The 23545-nt window shown below is 45.4% G+C and overlaps 2 protein-coding genes across 3 annotated transcripts; both read left to right on the forward strand.

Annotated features, from left to right (window-relative positions):
- The first annotated feature begins 5933 nt into the window (after positions 1-5933).
- Positions 5934-11050, forward strand: LOC111939950 (keratin, type I cytoskeletal 19-like). Of its 2 annotated transcripts, XM_086864666.1 has the most exons (9): positions 5934-6607; positions 6697-6779; positions 7392-7548; positions 7783-7944; positions 8219-8344; positions 8514-8740; positions 9032-9333; positions 9787-9888; positions 10735-11050. In XM_086864666.1, the coding sequence occupies exons 1-9, from the start codon at positions 6011-6013 to the stop codon at positions 10758-10760; spliced, it is 1782 nt and encodes a 593-aa protein (XP_086720792.1). In that variant the 5' UTR covers positions 5934-6010; the 3' UTR covers positions 10761-11050. The 2 variants fall into 2 exon arrangements, with proteins under 2 accessions (XP_086720792.1, XP_086720793.1); XM_086864667.1 differs by lacking the exon at positions 9787-9888.
- A 1141-nt stretch (positions 11051-12191) lies between these two features.
- On the forward strand, positions 12192-23376 carry LOC111939948 (keratin, type I cytoskeletal 17-like). Its single transcript, XM_023942455.2, has 8 exons — positions 12192-18262; positions 19037-19119; positions 19563-19719; positions 20320-20481; positions 20815-20940; positions 21157-21383; positions 22245-22603; positions 23054-23376. Exons 1-8 carry the CDS (start codon positions 17582-17584, stop codon positions 23077-23079), a joined length of 1821 nt encoding a protein of 606 aa, XP_023798223.1. The 5' UTR covers positions 12192-17581; the 3' UTR covers positions 23080-23376.
- The last annotated feature ends 169 nt before the right edge of the window (positions 23377-23545 follow it).

Here is a 23545-nt window from a genome sequence, read left to right on the forward strand (position 1 = left end):
TACACTGCGTTGTTCTTCCAAGAGGAAAGAGAAATTTAAAATACCTGTGCTGGGCTGGTTTTATTTTATTTTCCCCAGAGACAGAGACATTGAACATGCCTGAGAATATAGGGCAAAACTGGCCAATCCAAAAACTGTCCCGTTTGGACCGAGTCTGAAGCAGAGGTTTGTTATTAGCACTGTATTTCTGTATTTAAAGTCACACAAAAATTTAAGAGCAGCTGGAATAATCAGTAATCTTGACTGATGTGCAAATGCTTCTCGTGCTGAAGAACAAGGAAATGTAGAAAGTGCCTGGGAAATTCTGGCACTTCCCAGCTCTTCCCATCAGGTGTCAGCTGTTCCCAGCTGGCAGATCCAAGGGAAACACTGAGCTGTCTGTCCTGCTCCGAGCCCTGCCTGTCCGGTGCCTGCTCTGCCCCAGGTGTGCAAACACTGCATTACCTGAGACCAAGGTCTGACACTCTGCTTAAAGCGGAGTTTACATTTTCCTAAGAGGTCCAGAGACCCTGAGTTAACGGAGGGTTAATCCTGAGCGTGGCTAAGTGGATGTAGTCACTGTTGGCCTATCCAACAGAAGTACAATAATATGTGATTTAAATGATATAAAAATGCATTGATCCACAATCTGCAGTAATTTCAGCCCTGCCCTGCAGTGGGGTGGGCAGCGCTCCCGCTGTGCCACCGAACCATGCCGAGGGATCCGACACACGTTTCGCCACACGGGATATTTGGAGAGTCTGTGGCGATGAAGCGATCCCCGGGCCTGGGCTGCAGGTGCTCTCTAGAGGGCACTCGGCTCCCAGAGAGCTGCCGAAGGGCAGAGGAGAGCGCAGAGCAAGCGCGGGGGCTCGGCTCATCCCCGGCCGGCAGAGCCAGCCCCGGGCAGAGGGGAGCCGGTCCCGGGCCGAGCGGGGCCAGCCCCGGGCAGGGCAGAGCCAGCCCCGGGCCGAGGGGAGCCAACCGGAGCCAGTCCCGGGCAGAGCGGAGCCAACCCCGGGCAGGGCAGAGCCAGCCCCGGGCAGAGCGGGGCCAGCCCCGGACAGAGGGGAGCCAGCCCCGGGCAGAGCGGAGCCAACCCCGGGCAGAGCGGAGCCAACCCCGGGCAGGGCAGAGCCAACCCCGGGCAGAGCGGAGCCAACCCCGGGCAGAGCGGAGCCAGCCCCGGGCAGAGCGGAGCCAACCCCGGGCAGGGCAGAGCTGGCCCCGGACAGAGCGGAGCCAACCCCGGGCAGGGCAGAGCCAGCCCCGGGCAGAGCGGAGCCAACCCCGGGCAGGGCAGAGCCAGCCCCGGGCAGAGCGGAACCTGCTGGATGCGCTGGGACATCCCAGCGCCCCAAAACACGCTACGAGCCCTGGCAGCCCGCTCCTGCTCCGCCGGTATTCAGCTCTCGTAGTGAGGTTGATGTGGGGCGGTTCTGTCCATCAGGGGTGCAGGTGTTCCCCGGCTCCCGCAGCTCCCAGCTCTTCTCCCGTGTGGGGCTGCGTGGGACGGGCGCAGACTGAAACTCGCTCACCACTTTGCTAATAGGTGTTTGTTTTCCAAACGGCACTGGACTGTTTTGAGTTGTGTTGTTAGGTGGGAGCACAGTGGAACCAGGGTCTCCTCAGGGGCTGTAAATGTGCTGTAATGACTCTTTGCTAATGAGGCTCTTGCCGAGGGAGCAGCAGCTGAGACCCCAGGGAGACAGCTGGGCCAGGGCTGCTCAGACCCACAGTAAAGCAGTTCCAAATCAAAGGATTTGTGCTCTCAAAGTTTCTTACGGCTCTGACTCACCTAATTACTGCTCCTATCACAACCACCATCGCTCTGTTGGGTGGTGGAGCTTTTGAAGGTGCTCTTTAATGTTTCATCACTACTCGGCTCTGCAATAGTGAATGAGTAACAGATCAGTAGAATGGAGGCAGGAATTACACTTTTCCTAAAGGAGGATGTTTGCTGGACTGGACACTCCTGACTGTCCTTCCCTGGAGGGCAGCAGGTCACCTGTCCATGACCAGTGGGTGAACGTGCTGTGTTAGGACCATTGGACACAACAGGGACAGATTCCAGGGATATTCCCTCTCCCACACCTTGGGGTGTGGGTGGACGCCAGGATTACACCCTGTCTTGCAGAATTGTTCAGGAGAGGTGGGGACTTTCTCACCTTGAAACAGATATTTTTAAACCCCTTCACTTAAAAAGAAGCCTAAATAGTTTTTGGCATAAGGGAATCACAGAATCATTTAGTTTGGAATATCCATCTAAGATCCTTGAGTCCAGCCCTTCAGCCAGCACAGCCAAGGCCACCACTTGCAGATGATTTTCACAGAATATCACTGAGATCTAAAACAATACTGTGTGTTTTGGGTTGTGGTAATGAACCAAAGAACACTTGGTGAGGAGCCCTGTGCCTGGAGAAGAATGAAGCACCACCTTTTGGCAAAATTGTTTCTAATTACAGAAATGCATTTATAGAAAATCACACCTTTCAGTGGAAATTGTTGGAACTGACAGCATTTTCAACCTCAAATATTTCTGGATGGAACTGCTGCCAGGCACCCATAGCTGTGCTAGTGAGGGGGGACAAAAGATTCCAAACACGTTGTGCCCTCACTACAGAGTGAACAATTATGAATTGTTGGGTAGGAATTACTTTTTGCTTAGAACTCTCAGTTAATCCACTATTAAAACAATAAATATGATTGAGCTCTAATATGTTACAATCGTTACAATATGTTACAATCTAAATCAGATTTTTCCATTTTCCAACATTTAGTTTTTTATTGGATAAGAAAAAAGATCCTCATCATTTAAATTTTAATGGAGAAGAGAAGAACTTCGTGCTAAGTGTCAGGCAGCTGAAGATCATTGGAATGAAGAGCAGAGTAGAAACAAGAATTGATGTTCACCCTGCATCACAGTCACACTGCACGGCCTGGCTTTCTTTTCTACTATGGAGAAATCCTATGGGATTATCTAGTGTTAATAAAACTGCCTGATGATCATATAATGAGAGTTACTTTATAACATATAATTATAAGAATGAGTCATATTCCCCAAGTAAATAATTCATAGTTTTTCTCTGTGTAGCAACATACAAAAATTGAGTTTTCTAACAAGAGCTGACCAGAAGCAGGAAGGATGGAATAGGATCCAGTGAAACACCAAAAAGGGGGAAAACAATCCAGCTGTGACCCTATGAATGTGCTCTGCAGCCTCGGTGGTTTCTCCCAAACACAAGTGTGGGAAAGGTGGTCCTGGAGTCTGAGAGGAGCTGGTGTGTGCTCACCCACACCCCCAGCCTGAGCTCTGCCCCAGCCCCTTCCTGCTGCCACCCTCCCAAAGGAAAGGGAAAAGGGCTTCATTCTCCTGCAGCCTCTGCTGCAGCCAACGCACATCTGGGCTGTGCAGGGAACTCTGCCATTGGAATGCTGAGGGAATTCCTGCCCATCCCAGGAGAATTCCTGCCAGCACTAGGTGAGTTCAGGCTTAAATAGTTCATCCTCCTCTTTGGGCAGGAGCTCCTAACAGTTTCATCATAGGAAAAGGGAGAGGCCTCAAAGTTGCAAACAACTGTGGAGCCGCCTGCCTCCTCCTCCTGCTCCTCCACACCCCCAAACCCCATCCCAGCTTGGCTCTACCCAGTTTTTGGCTCTGCTGCAGTGAGCAGCACCAGCCCCAAATTCTGTAACATTTCACTGTCCCATTTCACAGGTACCACTGGGGATCCTTCCAGTTCCTGAAGTTTATTGCAATCACTTTTATGTGAAGCTTTCCCAGCCCTCCAGCTGCACTTCAGCAGCATCTCTGAATTTTGCTGGAAACATTATCTAAGATCAGCCAGGAAGTTCAGTGCATTTCAAGGGCTTGGACAATACCATGAGACAGAACTCTGAGAAAATTACCACCTTATAAACCAGCTTCCACCTGACAGCAGCTCTGAAATAAAACATTCCTTTCAGGAACCATTTGTTCTGTAACTTCTATCTCTGATCCTGGCCAGGATCAGATCCCAACATGTTGAATCTGTCAGGCTTCTTCGGTTTCAAGGAGCTAAGTTTCACCCTTGAAGTACATTGCCTTCACAAGTTCTAGGGGAAATATGGCATTAAACCTTCCTTTCATGTATTAAAAATGAAGCTATGAAATTGCACACAAGCATCCTCACTGATTATTCAAACCATCCAAAAATGTTCTTTTGTTAAAGGAAGACAGGAAGGTTGGTCTTCCTAAATGGAATTACTGATACAGAAGATGTAATAAACATCTTTCCAGGAAAAAAAATCAAAACCTTTCTGCAGAATTTTACACAACAGCATTGATTTGTTCCCATGTCTCTGTATCAGGGATGTCAAAACAACAGTTAAATGGAACATAACCCAGCTGCTGCTTGAGCCAAAGTAGGTGGAAGTATAGAAGAGAATTTAATTCACTTTGGGAGAAAAGGATTTCTCCCTGGAGAAAATTATCCCCCAGACTCCACTGAGTGGTGAACCATTTAAATTCCTACAATGCAGAGGAGGCCTCGCTCCCTGGGATGTTTCAGAGATGAAGTGGAGCAGCAGGTGGAACACAAGGCATGTCCTCTGTGTGGGCCAGGGTGTGCTGGGAGGGGCCTCTACCAAAAGCTGTTTCCACAAACAATTGCTGGAACAAACAAAACTTAATTAGCAACAACCATCATCACAAAGGCTGAGTGAGAAAACAGTAATATCCCAAATCAATACAGGAAATTTGGTATCACACGAGTTCCACCTACAGGAACAGGTAACAGACTGGGATTTGCTATGGATCGTGTGCCTGGGCAGGAGGAAAGGGGTGAGAGGTACCCAGGGGAGAAATGTCTGAGGCTCAGGGTGCTGTGAAGGCTCACAGGGCAGATGTGCAGCTGAACTATCCACTGCACTGGGCAAAGATACAACCTGAAAAGAAGAAAATGGAAGATAGCAAATATTTCCTGCTTTTGGTCATGCTGTATCTGTGAATGGAAAGCAAATCTGAAGGAAAAATGCTGTTTTGATGTAGTTTATTGATCTAATCCCCAAACCAGGAACTTTACCTTTCTCCTCCAAGTATTTTATTTGTGCTGCATAGGGAAAACATCCTGATAAAATTCTGAATTCCCTTCAGGAACATGACCATGACTCCCAGCCATGTCAGGAGAGACCAGCCCCAAGCCTCAAAGCTTTCCCAAGTCTCTCAGCCATCCTGTATCTGAATTTGGTCCAAGCACATGAAGGGTTTTTCCCTGCAACAACCTGCCACACTTCCTTCCTTCAGCCTGACACAGAGCACTTGTTGTGATACCATTTTTTCATAATTAATTTGTTATTTATAAAACACAATTATAGAGGTGTGATTGAAATAATTGCTGACACGTGGTATTTGCCATTGTTCACTGAGTTTTTATGAGATATTACAAAGGAGTCAGAGTGGTTCTCTGTACCTACAACATGCACCCTGCAGTCGGCTTTCTAAAGGCATAAAGCAATAAAGGATTACAAATAAGGAGCATACAGCATAGGATAATGATAAAACCAAGAAAATACCAGTTAAAATTAGCTATAAAAAAATCAGCCAGAATTCCTTGACAAATATCTGAGCATTAGAAGAGAGCTAGGAACATGCACTGCTACTGTGGCAGCGTGTTGTTGTGCTGAGAGGGCTGTGACCAGGACGAGGTGAGTGGGATGAATTTGTTTTGGATGACTGCAAGGCAGTGCACTAGATCTCAACAGAGATCTCCCTAATTCAGGGCCACCCAACAGAAATTACATGTTTTGTGTCAATAAACAAATGGTCACAAACACTTAGAGGAAGGGTTAAGCTTCCTGCCACTGCCAAGCATCTCCCTTTGGCAAATTAGGGCTTGCAACCACACATGGAAAGCAGGTACTCCCTTCCACGGTGACACCCACCATCTCAGGTATAAATGGAGAGGAGGCCAGCTGGAACTTGGAGCTATGATTCCAGAACAACTGTAAGACCAGCTTTGACGTTTCACCTGAGTTATTTGCTGCTGCCACTATGAGCTGTGGCTCCAAGCAGCCCCTGAAGAGCTGCCTGCGGGGGAGCAGCAGCGGAGGGGGTGGAGGAGGGGGTAGCTCGCATTCCTCGGCCTCCTCTAGGACAGTCACTTCCAGGACAAGTGGTGGTGGCAGGTTTTCTGGCAGCAGTTGTGGCGGAGGAAGCTCCCGGAGCAGCAGTGCTTATGGCAGGCGCGGTAGCTACGGAGGAGGAATGAGCAGCAGCAGCTGTGGAGGAAGGCTGGGTGGTGGATGTTATGGAGGGGGAATGGGGCACTGCAGCATGGGAACGGGCTTCAGCTCAGGTGGGAGCGGCTTTGGGGGAGGCTTTGGTGGAGGTGGTGTTGGTTTCAGTGGTGGCAGCTTTGGCAGTGGTGGCTTTCACGGAGGGAATGTGGGAATTCTCGCCAACGATGAGAAGCTGACCATGCAGAGCCTTAATGAACGCCTGGCTTCCTACATGGAGACTGTCAGGAATTTGGAAAAGGAAAATGCTCAGCTTGAACAGTTAATTAGGGAGTGGTACCAGAAGCAAGGTCCTATTGGCCCAAAGGACTACAGCCACTATTATGGACAAATTGAAGAACTCCAAAACAAGGTAGGATGTTCTTTGCCAGAGAGGTTCAAGCACTGTCAGACTGAGAGATTCACAGGGAATGTTTTCCTAACATGTTGTTTCTCTTCTAGATTGTGGCTGCAGCTGTGGAAACCCACAAGGTACTTCTGGACCTGGATAACACAAAGATGACTGCAGAAGACTTTAGAATAAAGTAAATATATATTGCTCTTTTACAGGCACTGACTTCCTTCCTCCTGCCTTCCTGAACTTATAAACAAATATCAGCTCACATGGACTTGGCTTCCTCCTGCTTTCATGGCAGTGCAACTGAAATAATTTGTGAAACTTCAAAATTTTCAATATTCCTAGAGAGATCTTTGATGGGAATACTGCCTATGGCTGCAGAGCCAGAGCTTACAAAAAGTTTTATTTTTAAGAATATAAAAATTGGGATTTTCTGACACTCCAAGTCAGGTTAACCAGAGAGATGGAACCTGTACAAAACTGCAGTGAGAAGAGACGATGAAAGAGACCACAGAACACATTTTAATATTAGAGTTTGATATTGATACTGAACTTAACATTTATTTAGTATAAAGAATAATAACTTTATGTTATTAAGTAATATTATTAATTAAATGTTAAGTACTGGCTGATGATTTCCTAATTCTGATACCTGAGAGGTGCTGCATGCTCCAAAATACAGACATAAAAGCAAGCACTGATACTGGAACAGGTGAATTTTCTATAACTAATGTGACTTAGGAGGAGGACTGTGGGTGCCAGGAGCAGGGCTGAGCTCTCTGCACTGTCTTTGGCACAGGTACGAGATGGAGAGCGGGCTCCGGCAGAATGTGGAGAGCGACCTCAACAGCCTGCGGCCCTTGCTGGATAACCTGACCCTGACCAAGTCTGACCTGGAAATGCAGTTTGAGTCTCTGAAGGAGGAGATCATTGACCTCAAGAAGAACCATGAGGAGGTAAGAGACAGCTCCTTGAAAGGCACACTGGAGATGTGGGAAGCTGACACCCCGCGCTCGAAACGCCAACCAAGGCTGCTGCAGGGTGCCCCTGAGCTCAGCCCCCTCAACAAACAATGACTGGAAAGTCAAGGCTAGATAATTGCAACACAAAGCTCCCAAATATATATATCTGTATGTTGTTGGAAGGTTCCACTTGTGTTCATTGTCCTTGGGCCTGGGTTTTCTCTGCAGGAAATGAAACTGCTGCAATCCCAGTCCAATGGGGATGTGAATGTGAAGATAAACTCTGCTCCAGGAGAGGATCTGCTGAAAAAACTGAATGAGATGAGGCAGGAATATGAAGCTATTATTCAGAAAAACCGTGCAGAGGTTGAAAAGTGGTACGAAAGCAAGGTAAATGGTTACAATTCTTGTTAAGAACCTCCTGTAGAGGAATGACACAACATCATTTGCTTTTACAAAATAATAGTAGAGTCCCTTTGGTCAAAATGAAGCAAATCACGAGTGGGCTTGAATTGCTCTGGCAGAGCCACACAGTCAAGTTTAACAGTTCCATTCTACCAGTGGCCCTTCTGCAAATTATGTTCCAAATGCTCCCATGATAAACTGCCATGCTGGCATTGTAAGTAAAACTCAGAAACTCCAATTCCTTACATTAATTTTTCAGATGGAGGAAGTGAGTCAACAAGTCCACTCAAGTGGCCAGGAGATACAATCAAGCAACCAGCAGATCTCTGAGCTGAGACGTGAATATCAGAGTCTGGAGATTGAGCTGCAGTCACAGATCAGTCTGGTAGGTAACAACTACTCCTCATCCCCTGAAACGCAAAGAGCTCAGGAGCTGCTGGAATGCCAGGATGTCAGCTGTAAGGATGCTTGGAGCATCCAACTCATGTTGGGCATAAGAATGATCTAATCCTGCCACATTGCCATAAGCAGAGTGTTTTGTTTTCCCCTTGCAGATAGACTCTCTGCAATCCAACCTGGAAGACACGGAACGTCGCTATAACATGCAGCTGCAGCAGATCCAGGGCATGATCGGGCCCTTGGAGGAGGAGCTGGCCAGCATCCGCTGTGAGATGGAGAGCCAGAACGAGGAGTACAAGATGCTCCTGGGCATCAAGACCCGCCTGGAGCAGGAGATCCAGCAGTACCGGGCACTGCTGCAGGAGGGGCAGCAGGGCATTAGGTACAGACTTCAGTTAATTAACTTTCTAATGATGCAATCAGGGAAAGAGGACGGCAGTTCCTAATATTTGTATTAGGAACTGGTGCAAGGAATTAATCACCAACATATTTACTACAAGCACAAGAATTCACATGGAATCTAATTCTTTGCTGGCAGCATGCAAAGCTGTACTTTTACAAAAGTGTTTAGAATTGTAATTTGTCATTTCTTCCCCTAAGTACCATCAGGAAGTGCCATTTTTTGGGAAAATGAAAGGTAAGATAGAAATAACACACCCCTTCCTCCTTACAGCACTTCACAGGGAGGAGCTGGTGGTGGATCTTCAGGAGGAGGAGGTCATGGAGGAAGTAGTGGAGGTGGAAGCTGTTGGTCCTCAGGTGGAGGAAGCAGTGGAGGAAAAACTGGAGGATCCTATGGAAGATCTTCCTCTTCTGAAAGTGGAGGAGGAGGGAGTGGAGGAAGAACAGGAGGTGGAACTTGTGGGAAAACTTCAGGTGGAGGAGGTGGCAGTGGTGGAGGAGGAGGGGGTAAATCCTGCCTCTCCCGCTCTTCATCTTCCCAGTCCCAGCCCAGCGACTCTTGTGAAAGCCCAGGTAAATATGGAATTAAAAAATACACCCTGCAGTTCACAATTCTCTCTGAATAGCAGGAAAGGATATATCAACTTCCTTCCTGGAAATATTTTTGCTTTATTTTCCCAGTTTTTTTTTAAAGCCACTCTGACATTTGTTCTTGGACAGTGAGAAATCAACACAAGCAGCACGAAGGATGGCATGAAGAGTAGTGTCAGATGATGGGTGAAAAAAGGAAATTAAGAGAGAAAAGGGAAAATTGTGCCAAACCCAAAGTAGGCAGGGAATTAGGAAAGTCAGAAGTTAAAAATGTGACTGGAATTAAGCAGGGGTTGGTTAAAGCAGGGTAGGATAGTTGGAACACTCAAGACATTTGAAATATAAGGGGCATTGGCTGCAAAATACTGAAGCAGCAAAAGATGGAGAGTGACCAAAGGGTCTGATCCGTATCTGATTTCCTGGCTCTGGTTCCAGGAAGTGCTGAAAACATGAAGCTCTGCCTGGAAGGAAACAAAACATTGGAGAGAGGAGCAACCATGGAGGAAGTGTCTGAAGCCATAAAACACATGAGACTGGGTAAGGGTCCAGGTCCTGGCAGCACCTCAGACGAAAGCCTGAAAATGGTGAAAATGAGCAGGAAGATGTAATTTTAGAAAGATTCAATTCCACTTTTGATTTTTTATGAAAAGATGGAAAATGGTCCTGCTTTGAGGTTTATATTTACTTGTTATAAGGACCAGGTTCAGCCAGGCTCTGCCCCAAACACAGTTTCCATTGCAGACTGACAGGCTGTCATGACATGAGAGTTGTCTCTCACCCAAAGGGCCTGAAGCCATCAGTGCAAACAGCAGGAACACTGCACAGACACTCCTGATGCTGAAAACCAGGCAGTGAACTCAGGAGGATTTTGTGTCATGAGGAAGATTAGTAAAATTTGGTGTAGATGAGCTCTAGTTTTTAAAAAATTCCTACACAGGCTTTGCAAACTCCTCCGCAAAAATTTATTCCTGATCAAGGAACTCCTCTGTCCTGCAACACTCCAACACACATTAATGCTTGGAAGCAAGATTAAAGCATATTATGTGCCATCTCTCTTTAACTTATAAAAATCTACTGTAAATATCCATACACACACAAATGCAGATTCTAAGTTCTCCTGTATTTGGTTTGTACTGCAAGCCACTCTATATTTAAAGTGATTTGCACTCCCATGGCTGAGAACAGCAGCAGATTCATGTAGTTAATTGCTAAATCTGCACATGAACTGTACAGACTCAGGTCTGACAATGTCTAAACCTTTCCAGAAGGCTGGGAACAACCCTGCTGCACTGAGTACTGCAGAGGTGAAACTTGGGAAGTAACAAAAGGTTAAAAATGCTGAATACTTTGAAGAAATTCTTGCTTTCCTCCATCTTTCAACAGGGAGTTTTAGAAGGGTTGAGGAGTGATCAGCAAGACCAGCATCTCCCACTGCACAACCTCCCAGTGAGGCCTTCAGACCAAGCAAGACTCTACTGAGCATGGCTGAACATCCCCTGCCACGAGCAGGAGAGAACACTTGTCCAACTTACCCAACACTGCTCACTCCAGGGGCTCATCAGAGCTCTCTGGATGTTCTGTCTGCTTCTTCCATCTGTTTCTGTTCCAAATCACTGTTACCTGAGTTAATCTCTACCGTGATTGGTGTTCCTGTGGAATAAATGCTAATAAATCTTTGCTTTTCTCTGATGCAATCAAAGCTGGTTCAAGTTCCTTTAGTGGAGATTTTTGTTTGAATCAGTTACAAATATCAAGCCCTGCCTGTGTAATACACAATAATGTGTTAGATTACCCATAAGACCCAAAGTTTTCAGTGACATATTCACCATTTAAGACTCACTGGGCAAAACTTTGCAGTCTGCACTGCCAGGAACAATGCTCTGCTGGTTCCTGCAATGGAAAAACTCAGTCAGAACCCTTCTGCTTTTGACTTCCATCAGGGACAAGACAGTGGGCTTAAGGAACTGACTATTCCCTATGAAAACCTCTTTAAAATATGAGCTCTGTTAGGAATTTCACTTCAAAATAACCCAGAAGGTTTCTCACACAACACCAGCTCACAGATACATCCTTTCTCCCGTGCATTTCTCTCCTCACCTGCTTAAACCCAAATAGAAAGGTCACTCTATGAGTCTTTCTCTCTCAGTTTTATAACCATGAGGTTTGTTTTTTCCCTCTGAGGAAGGCATCACCCATGGGAGAATGCTGGGAAACACATACTGAGTGGGAGACCGTGGGAATGGGAACCCTAAATGCCTGAGTTCCAGGCAGATCTGTGCCAGTGATTCACACTGTTGCTTTATGCCGGGCTCTCAGCCATGAATTAGTACTGAAAAACAAAAAGAAATCTGATTTTTTTTCCTGTCCAGTGTCTCTCTGGGGGCTGGAGGACTCAGCTCAGCTGTATGAAGGACTCCTGCACACACAAGCACACGCTGATGTGCCTGGCCTGACACCACAGCAGTGGTGGGCTTCATTTGCCAGGATACCCCTGACTCCCACCTGCTGCAAAACCACCTCTTCATTATTAACCCCTTGCAGCATCACATCACACTTGTCTCTGTTCTGCTACCTATCCCCTGAGCCTACTTTCTTCAATTGCTCTGCTCGTTTTCCACCTCTGGCAGGTGGTGACACTCAGACCTGTCTGCGCAGGGTACTCAACTAGCAGCTCAAATTAAGGAATACTCCCAATCCAGGAGCCCTGCTTCTCATATCTCCCCTAGGCGCCTGCCAAGTTAACCTCAAAAATGTTCCTGCTCAGTTCCTGCTTCCTGGCTGTCCCAGGGTGATTTACAGGCCATCACCTGGCCTCACAGCAACACCCAGGAGGCTGTTGGGGTGGTTGGATATGATTTACTCAGAGGAACAGCTTGGCCATGCTGGAGTTCACTGCTCTCTGACCACTGTGGTACCACTGACACCTCTTGTTCCTGTCTTTCTTTCCAAAAATATAACTTACTTTGAGTATTTTACTGCTGCTTATCTAATTCTCGGGCATCTCTGCATTTAACCTTGCAGAAGAAATTCTCCTGAATTGATCCCTGGGGGAGCAAAGCAGAAACTGGAATTTGGAGCATGGAAAGGGCAATGAGGCTGTTCAGGGGCTGAAAACCCAGGGTGCAGCATGTTGCAATATTCACTGCAGTTCTGCTTTAACTGATTTAAATGCTTATTTTGATATGTTACAATAAGTAACAATTTCTGAAGCATAAGGATAAATAATATACTACTACTATTACTACTACTTTTGCTACTCAGCATTGATTGTACTGCCTTTTCCTTATCTAAAATCTTTGGCTTTCTTAACAAGATGTTTTTATAATGTTTATACATTTAATGAGTCTGCATCTACAATGTAAATCAGCTTCATAATATGGTTTATTGCATGCTACGGTATGTGACAAAATAGAAACAAACCACCAATAAACACACAAAACCCCCTACTTAATCATGGCATTAGCACTCACTACAGAAAAAAAGCAGACTAAAATGAGATGGTTTCTTACCAGACCCCAGAAGAAAAAGTCACTTTTAAGGATTCTTTCCTTTTTACAAAATCTACACCTGGGTTATCACTGGCACTTGCTAACTGAGAAAAAAGGCTTACATGGAGGAACAGAGATGGAAAAGTCACTGCAAAGCAGGAGTAAAAAATAAAAACATTGTAGTGTCAGGTGTCAAAGCTTAGGGCAGGCTCAAAGTAGGGCAGCAGCAATACTGAGGAGTGAGGAGAATTCTGCACTTTTTATTTGCATGCATCTCATCAGTCATTAATCAGCATAATAAGCTTTAATTTTATGAGCACAAAGTGTTGCAATTCGGATACTTATCTGCTGTTCCTATTAGTGCTCTGAGAAGATAATTGTGGTACGTGTTGGAACAAGACCTTCAGAGCAACCTCAGGCAAAAAGCCATGTGCACACACTCCTGCGTGTTTGCTCCCAAGCAATCCATGTGTCCAACTGAAGGCACAGATGGCATTTCCAAATTGCCTGTGTGTATATTGTGCTGATGTCTCTTTTGCTGAGCGTTCATTGTCAGCCCTGTTAATTGCCAAATGCTGTCCAGGCCATCTTCATGGGCTGCAGAAATGAGTACATCAAGTACATCATGTCACCGTGCTGTGGGGGAAGGCAGAGCCCACCTGGGCTGTCCCTGAGTGTGTAAATCCTCTGCAGAGCTCAGCCCAGCAGGACCCTCCTCCCTGGGCTATGCTGCAAGGAGAGCAGATGCCATGGATGTCCTTCCCCACCCCACAAGAGCTGCAGCAGCAGCAGAACCTGCCACACCAGTGCCTTTGCAGGCAGAGGGATGTGGGTGCCCACAGCTCCGAGGGGCTCTGAGGCTGCACAGCCCAAATGAACTGAGGATTCTGAACCTCAGAGAGAGGCAGGAACCTTGGCAGGCATTCTGACCATGCCCTCCAGCTGTTCTGTTTTGGTACCAACAAAATGAATTATTCCAATCTAATTGCCTTCACCCTGTAGGAGGCTGGGGAAATGACAGTGGGACCACTCTGACTGTGGCTCAGAAACTGCTAGAAATGCTGACAGCTGACAGGAGGGAATTAGCAGCCTGCAAAGTGTCCCCAGCTCTGGGGCACACACACCCTGACCCACAGCTCTCACAGCTAATGGCAAAGCCCACGTGTGCATTTTTAGGATCTGAGGCACAGCTGCTCTTCCATCAGCCTCCTTGCATGGAAGGTCCAGGTTTATCCTGCACAAAAGGTTGTGATGGGAGTGCTGGAGGTTTTAAACTTCACAGGCAAGCCCACTGCTGCCTTAAGGAAGCAGTCCTTCTTTGTTTTGCTAAATTTCTTCAGAAATGACAGTGAATTCACTAGAACATTCTGAGCTGAAGCAGGAATGAGGAGTGAGTGCGATCTCTGAGGTGAAAACAGACCCTCTCCTCTCAAAAAAAATTCTGGTGAGAGTGATAGGAGGAGGTCATCAAATGAATGTAAAGAAACTCTGGTTTGCCTCCGGCAGCAGAATGACATGGAGTTAAGGGGAAATGTTTCACATTTTCAGCACAGAGGCACAAGAGGGAGAACACATTTTCTCCAGGACTGTTTGGAATGCAGCAGCTCCAGCCTACAGGAAAAGTCTCCCAGTTCTGCAGCATGGGCTGCTCGCAGGGTTTGTGATTGGGAGTCACTTTTTTGATACCGATCACGGAGGCCTGATTAAAAGGAGAACAATAACAGAGTGAGAGTGAAGGAACATCAGCTGGGCTGAACCATGGCATGTGCTGAGCCGGAGCAGAGGCCGCGCGCAGTCGGAACATTCCAGCACTCTGCAGCCTGGGCACTGCTGTGGCTGGAGTAATAAAGGTTATAAATAATTACCCTGCTCCCACTGGGAAACAGCAATGTTATATAAGGTATGGATGCTGCATCAACACAGAAACATTAATGATTCAACTGTATGGGAAAGAGAAGGGAGACAGTCTTAAACCTGATGACTCCTTTTTAGTTAATTCCATAAATTAACATCACCCATATAATATATTAGCAAAAAGCATCAGAGAACAAAAATCTTTTAAGGCTCTTTTAATGAGCTCAGAAATGAAAAATTAATTCTGTCCACACAACAGATCTTCCTTGGTTTACAAGTATGTGCACAGCCAAATATTTAATAATCAAAAATTTTTTAAAAATCAGCCAGGAGTGAATTCAGTGTGTGTGCAACTTTACAGGAAGATTAAGTATTCATAGTTCACTTGTATTTTTCAGGAACTTCAGTGTCCTGCTCCAAAGAGACAAACAGTGACTGTGACAGAAACCAAACATCCCAAGGGCAGCTCTCAGCTCCAGGAATACACAGGAATATGGCCCAGCCTCATGGCTGGCAGGGTTCCTATAAATCCAAGGTGGAACTGAAAATGAAATAGCAGCAATGCTAAAGATGAAACAGGAACATCCTACGAGCATGTGACTTAAAAGTTACCTTAGATCTATGGGCAAAACCTGTGATTTATAATCCTTCTTGGTATACAAAGAGTGGTAAAAATACAGAGCTAAAATGAAATGTCAAGTTCAGTGAAAGTTCTCCACCTTTGGAGGTTTGAACCTTTCTTTCCTTACATTGTTATTTTTAAAAGTATTTTCCAAGCCTGCAATAAGACTTGTTCTTATCAGAGCTCTCCCATACAGACAAATCCCTGCTGTGAGTAGTTACACATGGAAAAAGACACCAGTAAATAAAACAGGAAATAATGTGGGTTCTCAAAAGATAAATAAAGAGATTATAATATTATTTTGGCAATGTTTTTACTTTCTTCAATCATTCCAGGGAATTTTGCATTTACTATCACCAACAAACCCAAAGATGTTCTATCTTGGCTATGAAAAGCATGTCTAAGGAATCACTGATGGCAATTTGAACATGATAATCAATTTTACTCACCACAGCAGAGTTTGTGACAAAGGGTCCCACTGACCAAAGCAGCATTGCCCAGACCCAGAGGCAAAACAGCACAAAAAAAGAAAAAACATTTTGCCTATAGCAAACTCCATCTTTCTGCACCAATAATAGACTGTACTAAAGTCCACAAATTGTTTATGCTGCTGAGATGTCACTACCAGCCTACAGCTGAGAATCAGGAGAAATTATTCCATCACCAAACTGCTCGGAATCTTTCATCATCTTTCAGCCATTGAGAGATCAAATAGCAAGATAAAATCCGGAGGTTTTGAAAGCAATTGCATAAGCAGCAATAGAGCAATGCTGGTGTAGACATGGCACAAAGGCCAGAACAGAGGATGAGGTTAGGAAATGTTAAATAATCCTGAATCTACAATCAGCATCCCACCAAGGTGACCTTTGGAAAGCAAGGACTGTGCTGCATTGTCATGTCCAAGAAGTCTTGGCTGGGAGAAGGACAGCAGAGCACAAATGGCAGGTCCTCAGGTGAGCCCTCTGCTCCTACACCTGAGGTTTAGGGGAGATTGCTACATTTCATAAATACCTACAGTCGCTGAAGGCTCCATCACCCCACAGAGGGGAGGGCACGCAATGAAGACATTTCAGACAGAGCAGAACTGTCACTGGGGAACTGTGCACATTGTCCCAGGCAAACTGGGACAGTTTGGGTCCATCTGCAGCAAGACACAAATGCTGGTGTAGTGCTGTTATTTGCACATCTGCCTTCAGACATTTGCCTTTGGCATCCAACCTACCCTTCCATCCAGGGTCAGCTCTTGGGGATCAGGGCAACACTGAAGTGTGCTGTCATTTCTTTTGTGGTCTCAACAGTCTGATTTCTCCTCATTTGAGTAAAAAGTCTTTCAGCTTTTCTCTCAGGATGCTATTTTAATCTCAAGGATCTTTGCTTTAAGAACAGTAGATATAATTACTTTATCACCTACAATATATGACATATTAATAATAGAGTGAGCTGCTTTATATTAAATGATAAAACGACTTCCCACACACTAGGTTTTAAATAATTGTCTGCAATAAAACAACTTCTAATTTGGATACAATTGACTTTATAATATAATTAATGCATCCTAGATCTTCTCTCTATTTTAGATCAACAGTGCTTTGGTGAAAAAAGTCCAATATTATTTTTCTTTTTAAATTCTAGGACTTGGCTGGCTGTGTGCTGCCCTAGTGCTTTCTTCACAAAAGAGGGATTTTGATTTTTATACAAGAATCCCTCTGCATTGCTCGAAATAGCCTGCTCATATTAAATAAGATGTTCTGTAAGTGATGGCAGGGATATATGAATTGGACAATCTTTACAGACAAGTCACACAATCCTATTAATAAAACTTGCACTAGCACATATGGTGAGAAATGGAACATAAGCTGTGTAGAAAATCTGAAATGCACAAAGTTGGAAAGAGCAAAAGAGAACAAACAACAGTCTTTAGCAATAGCAGCTACAAAACCTTTGCAAAGGAAGTACCTATTCCAGAAACTACTAAATTAAAAGAATGCTGCCCAAAAGTGAGATGTTCAACCTTAGCCAAGCCTCAGAAGCCCAGCTGTGGGCTGGATTGACTGAGATAGCTGCACAAAAATACTGTTCAGCAAATTATTCTTGGCACAAACAAGAAGTTTGGTAAATGCCCTGGGAGAAGGAAACACCCTGATGGTGACACCCAGTATCAAATGCATAAATAGAGAGAGCTGGGGATGAAAATTCGCAGTCCTGAAGCTTATCAGGCTGTGAAGCAAAATTTGGGGTTGCAGTTTGACTCTTGCCTGCTGTCACCATGAGCTGTGGCACCAAATCTTCGAGCAGCACCATTAGAATTAGCAGTGGAGGGGGAGGTGGTGGTGGTGGCGGTGGAAGATGCGGTGGTGGAGGCGGTGGAGGGGGTAGGTCTGGTGGATCCTCCTCAATGTCCTCAAGAAAATACACCTCTTCTGGAGGCGGTGGGGGCTTTTCTGGGAGAAGCTTTGGTGGAGGAGGCTCCAGGAGCAGCTATGGGGGCGGCTTTAGCAGCGGCAGCTGTGGCAGGATCAGCCGCAGTAGCTATGGAGGGAGAATGAGTGGTGGCAGTTACGGAGGAGGAATGAGCTGTGGAAGTATGGGTGGAGGATTTGGATCAGGAGGGGGTGGATTTGGGGGAATGGGAGGTGGTGGATACGGTGGAGGTGGATTTAGTGGCTTTGGGGGTAGTGGTGGCTTTGGTGGTGGCGGCAGCTATGGCGGGGGCAGCTTTGGCGGGATGGGCTTTGGGGAGGACTCTGGCTTGCTCTCCACAAACGAGAAGTTGACCATGCAGAACCTCAATGATCGCCTGGCATCGTACATGGATAAAGTACGACGCTTGGAAGAAGAAAATTCCCAACTTGAGCAGCTGATCAGGGAGTGGTACAAAAACCAAGCTCCCTCTCAGAACAAGGATTACAGCCAATATTACAGGACAATTGAAGAACTGCAAAACCAGGTATGATTTACTCTGACCTACTTGGAGCAGGTTCTTACTGGAATGGCACTTTCCCCATGCAGCACAAGGCCCCGTTTGGGGCGATTTCCCCTTCCTGTGCTTTAGTCAGGAAGCAGAGTGGTGTGGGGACCAGCTCCTGTCCGTGTGTTCTGCCACATGTGTATTTGGTGCAGGAAACACTGTTGGGTGCAGGGGCACATCAGCACCAGTGCCACATCACATGGTCTGTGCCATGCTGCTTCCAATGCTGGGCTGCTGCTCACTCGTTCTTCACTCTTGAACAGCAGATTTCATCCTTGCTTGTGTTGTGCTATTATTGCAATATTAATTGGATGTTTTTATGAATATACGGGTGAGCCAGCATGTGCAGTTAGTCTCATTCCAGCCCTCAGCCATTTAACAGCCATGTATCTCTTGTGTGAACATGGCTGTTCTCAAAAGTAATGGAAATTCTGCTTTCCCACTGTTTTTTCTTGGTTGGGTTGGGGTTGTTTGTTTGTTTTTACTTTTTTGAATATGAGGAGCTAATTTAGTTACTTCCAACAAGGTATTTTTAATGGATATTTGTAAACCAAAATTAACAGTAAAGGCACTTTCTTTTATCTGGAAGCAATAAACTCCTCTCTCTCAATAGCTCCTGCAGCTCTAGTCAGGCTTGAAATCTTGACATTGCCATAAACCCCTTCTGCAAGGTGTTTGTACAAAGTATCTCTTTCCTCTGTCATTGTACTGAAAAGACAACTGACTGAATAACACCTGCTCCCTCCCTTTCAGATTGTTGGTGCAAATGTGGACCTTAACAGGATGCTTCTTGACATGGACAACACTAGAATGACTGTGGATGACTTCAGGCTGAAGTGAGTCGCTCCCTTACTCGCTTTTTTTCCATCCACGTTTTCTCCCTTTGTTCCCCAGAGTTTTCATTGACAATAAATCTTTGTAGAAGCTGGAGACTTTTGGCTATGATCACAGAATAGAGAATTGTTGGGAAAAGTATTCTGAGAAGGATTGCTTTGGGTTTTCATTGTTATTTTTCTCCAGACAAGTTCTTGAAGAGACACATTTAAGGGACTCCATTCTAAGTTTCTCCATCCTTGCATGTAGATTTGTAAGCATAATCCTCATGGTGTAATTCTCACTGAGAGAAACTGTACTGAAATCAAACACAGCTATTGGAGACAGAAAGAGAATGGGGTCCTTTCTTCTAAGAATTGACCAGAGATGTAAGATGGGAACTGTCCATAATTGAGATACCAAAGGTCTGGCAGCACTTTTACTCTCTTTCTTGTCTGTAATTCAGGTATGAGACTGAATATACTCTCCACCAGAGTGTGGCAAGTGATATCAATGGATTACGCCCACTTTTGGATCAACTGACTCTGTCCAGATCTGACTTGGAGACACAGTTTGAGTCCCTGAAAGAGGAACTGATCTTCCTGAAGAAGAACCATGAAGAGGTAAGTTTCTTCACACTTCAATAATTAAAGGCAACACAACACTCAAAGAATTTCCCCTCACTTTTTCCACCAGCAATAACCAGGTTTTGGCCACTGGTTTTGATCATCCAACTTGGCACAAGCCAGCTTTGATGTTGAGGAGTGTGTAGAGGGCACAGCTGCTCACAGTTGGTGTCATGAGACACCAGGTCAACACATGGAACTGGGGGATGAATGGCTTTCAGTACAAACTACAGTTTGCTTGCTGAACTCATGGAGGGAAAATCGGATAGACTATATGGAGGAGTCAAAAGAAAGCATTTTTACTCTCTTCAGTGAGATTTCCCACTAAGAAGAAAAGTTTCCCACAAAGAGTACACTGCACAGAATTCCTTACAACCCTGTGGAGGCAGCAGCAGGGTCTCCAAGCATGCAGTGCCTGGCTGTGAGCACTGCAGCCTCAGGAATGGCAGAATTGTTCCATGGCAAGGACAGGCAAGGCACTTCTGCTGGAGTCATGGGCTGTGTGAGGACCTGTGTCCTTTTCCTTCCCTTTATTTGAACTGATGCCATTCCTCCTTGCCTTGAGAACCTCATGGGGTTTTTGTGATTTTTTTCCAGGAAATGAGAGGACTGCAAGGCCAATCTGGTGGTGATGTCAATGTGGAGGTCAATGCTACTCCTGGCATTAACTTAATGGAAAAACTAAATGAAATGCGCAGTGAGTACGAGAGGCTCATTGAGAACAACCGCAAGGAGGTGGAAAGCTGGTATGAAACCAAGGTAAAACACAGGCAGGCTTTGCTAATTAAACTTTTCACAAAGTACAGCTGGTGAAAGGCAACTTATCATGTGTTATTTAAGGGATAATAGCTTTAATAGCTTTCCTACAACAGGTCAGTCCTGGAATATCAGTTACATGGTAAAACAGGTAGAGCCTCTGTGTTCCAGCAGCCAGTGAATTACTGGGGTGTTGGCAGAGTGGCTTGCAGGGAATAAACAGTCTGTATGGCATCTTTTTTCTTATTAATTGATTTATTGATGCTTTTATGATAACCCCACAATGTTTTCTAATTATCAAAAATGCCTCAATTTTTGGATGTTAATTTTTTTCAGATGGAAGAAGTCAATCAACAAGTCCACTCAAGTGGTCAGGAGATACAATCAAGCAACCAGCAGATCTCTGAGCTGAGGCGTGAATATCAGAGTCTGGAGATTGAGCTGCAGTCACAGATCAGCATGGTAAGGAAAGGCATTTGCTTCACCCATGCCATGTGTGTGAGAAGAAGAGCTGCAGGCAACTCTAAGTAATTAATCCAAGGAGAATGGGATACTGGATTATTTATCTTTAATGATACACTTTCTTCTGAGGATTTGTGAAGATCTCCTGTTTTCCCACAAAAATAAGTTAAAGTCACCACATTGCCATAAGCAGAGTGTTTTGTTTTCCCCTTGCAGATAGACTCTCTGCAATCCAACCTGGAAGACACGGAACGTCGCTATAACATGCAGCTGCAGCAGATCCAGGGCATGATCGGGCCCTTGGAGGAGGAGCTGGCCAGCATCCGCTGTGAGATGGAGAGCCAGAACGAGGAGTACAAGATGCTCCTGGGCATCAAGACTCGCCTGGAGCAGGAGATCCAGCAGTACCGGGCACTGCTGGAGGAGGGACAGCAGGACCTTGTGTACGTATTGACAGGGCACAGCACTGTGTGACACCCGACTGCTGCTCAGTCACAGGCAGGAAATGGAACAGTCGAGAATTGCAAAACAGATTTTGTACTGAAATGATGCAGATTGCAGCTGGCTTGGCCAACCTCCTTGTAGGTGTGAGATATTTCATTCTGTTCAGAATATAGTTCATGTGAAGAAAACCTAATGCAGAAATTCTGAACTACCAGTTTGGGACTGGACCTATGTAAGAGAGCCTGGTTCCAAGCTTCCAGAAAAGATTGTAAGCAAAAAAAAAACAAAACAAAAAACCAAAAAAAACCAAAAAAAACCAAAAAAAACCCAAAAAAACACAAAAAAAACCCAAAACCAAAACCAAAACCAAAACCAAAAACAAAAACAAAAACAAAAACAAAAAACAACCCCAAAAATCAACCAAAAAAAAAGCCCAGCAAACCCAAACCAACCAAAGTTTTCCAAACCTTTATGAAGTTTCTGAAAGTTCAAGCTACTTCAGCCTCACTTATGCAGTGTGCCAGCTTCTTCTTGGAAATGGTGCCTGAAACAACAGCTGAAGTTTCATTCTCTTCTTTCTTTTGATTTTGAGTCACACACTGATGTATGTGCCAAATATTGCAAGGAATCCCTAGGCAGAATGTGGGAAGAGCAAAAGCTCTCGCATTCAAGTTGAAATTGAAAGACAGGATAATTTTTGGCACTGCCTCAGTTGTTTTGCTGTGCAGTGCTGGGTTCTAACCAGCAGTACGACCCACAGAGGTGCTGGTTCCTGGGCAGCAGCTGTAGCTTAATGGCCTTCAGATGGCAAAGTGCTCTTGATTCACTTTTTTTTTCCCCTTCTTTCTCTCTCTTTGCAGAATCCCAGGAGGAGGAATGGGAGGAGGCATGGGAGGAGGCATGGGAGGTGGTAGAATTGGAGGTGGTGGTTACTCTGGAGGAGGAAGAGGAGGAGGAGGTGGTGGCATGAGTGGTGGATATGGAGGTGGTAGCAGCGGAATGGGAGGAGGAATGGGAGGAGGAAGTTGTGGAGGAGGAATGGGAGGAGGAAGTGGCGGAGGAGGAATGGGAGGAGGAAGTGGAGGAATGGGAGGGGGCAGCAGTGGTGGATGCATTGGAGGAGGAGGAGGAGGAAGAACCTCAGGAGGCATCAGCAGTTCCCACTCCTACTCTTCATCTTCCCAGTCCCAATCCTGCAGGAGCGGTGGTGAAAGCCAAGGTGAGAACTATGGTATGGGCATAATGTTCTCCAGTCACATCTTGACTAATTTATGCACTAATTTATACCAACATGCTCTTCCAGGGGCAAACAGTACTGAGGATAAACTAAAATTTCTGGAAAGTATTAGATTTACTGTTACTAAAAATTCTTTCCTCTTTGTCTGCAAAGAATCAACTCCATTTCCAGAGCACACAGTCGATTTCTATTCCATTTTGTGGGTGATATCAGCTGATCCTGTAGTTTAACCTCAGCTGTTTTGTTTCATCTGTCTCATTCTTTGCAGAACCTCATAAATCTCACACCCTTTGTGCCATACTGGAGTTTTCCTTTTTACTTTTGGAATGCTTATGGCCACTCCCACATAATCCCAATGTCTGGGGAATATTGGTATCTCAGACATTCAGTGCCAGGACTGATGATGTTCATGTTTATTTTATCTCTAAACAGGATATGGAAGAAAATCTTTTGACTAAGAATATACATCAAGGATCCTCCAGAGCAAGACCTTTCGAAATGAAACTGGCCCAAATCTGCTGCATTCCCCACACTCCCAAGGAAAGATGATGCTCTGAACAGTTCCTGGGAGTTGCAGATGCCACCTCTCCCCCTGCCCTGCATGCTCTGTGCTGCTTCTGCCCATAAAGCTCTGCAGCTTTGGTCATTGGCACTCAAACTGCTGCTTTACAGATCCGACCTGTTTGGTACTCAAATTGCTCTGAATCAGGAAAATGTCTCTAATAAAATTTCATTTCTGTCTGATGCAACCAGAATCTTGTGTGTGGTTTTTCTTTCCTTCTGTAGGTGCAAACACTTAGAAAACACAAAGCCATGCCAAGACACACCTCCAGGCAGAGAGGTTGATGATACACTCCAGTAGCTGATAACAAAATTTAAAGTTAAAACACAATTTCTAGCAGTCAGGACAGATCAGAATTTTCT

The sequence above is a fragment of the Cyanistes caeruleus genome, chromosome 27, assembly GCF_971803275.1.
Source record: "Cyanistes caeruleus chromosome 27, bCyaCae1.hap1.1, whole genome shotgun sequence".
NCBI lineage: Eukaryota > Metazoa > Chordata > Aves > Passeriformes > Paridae > Cyanistes > Cyanistes caeruleus.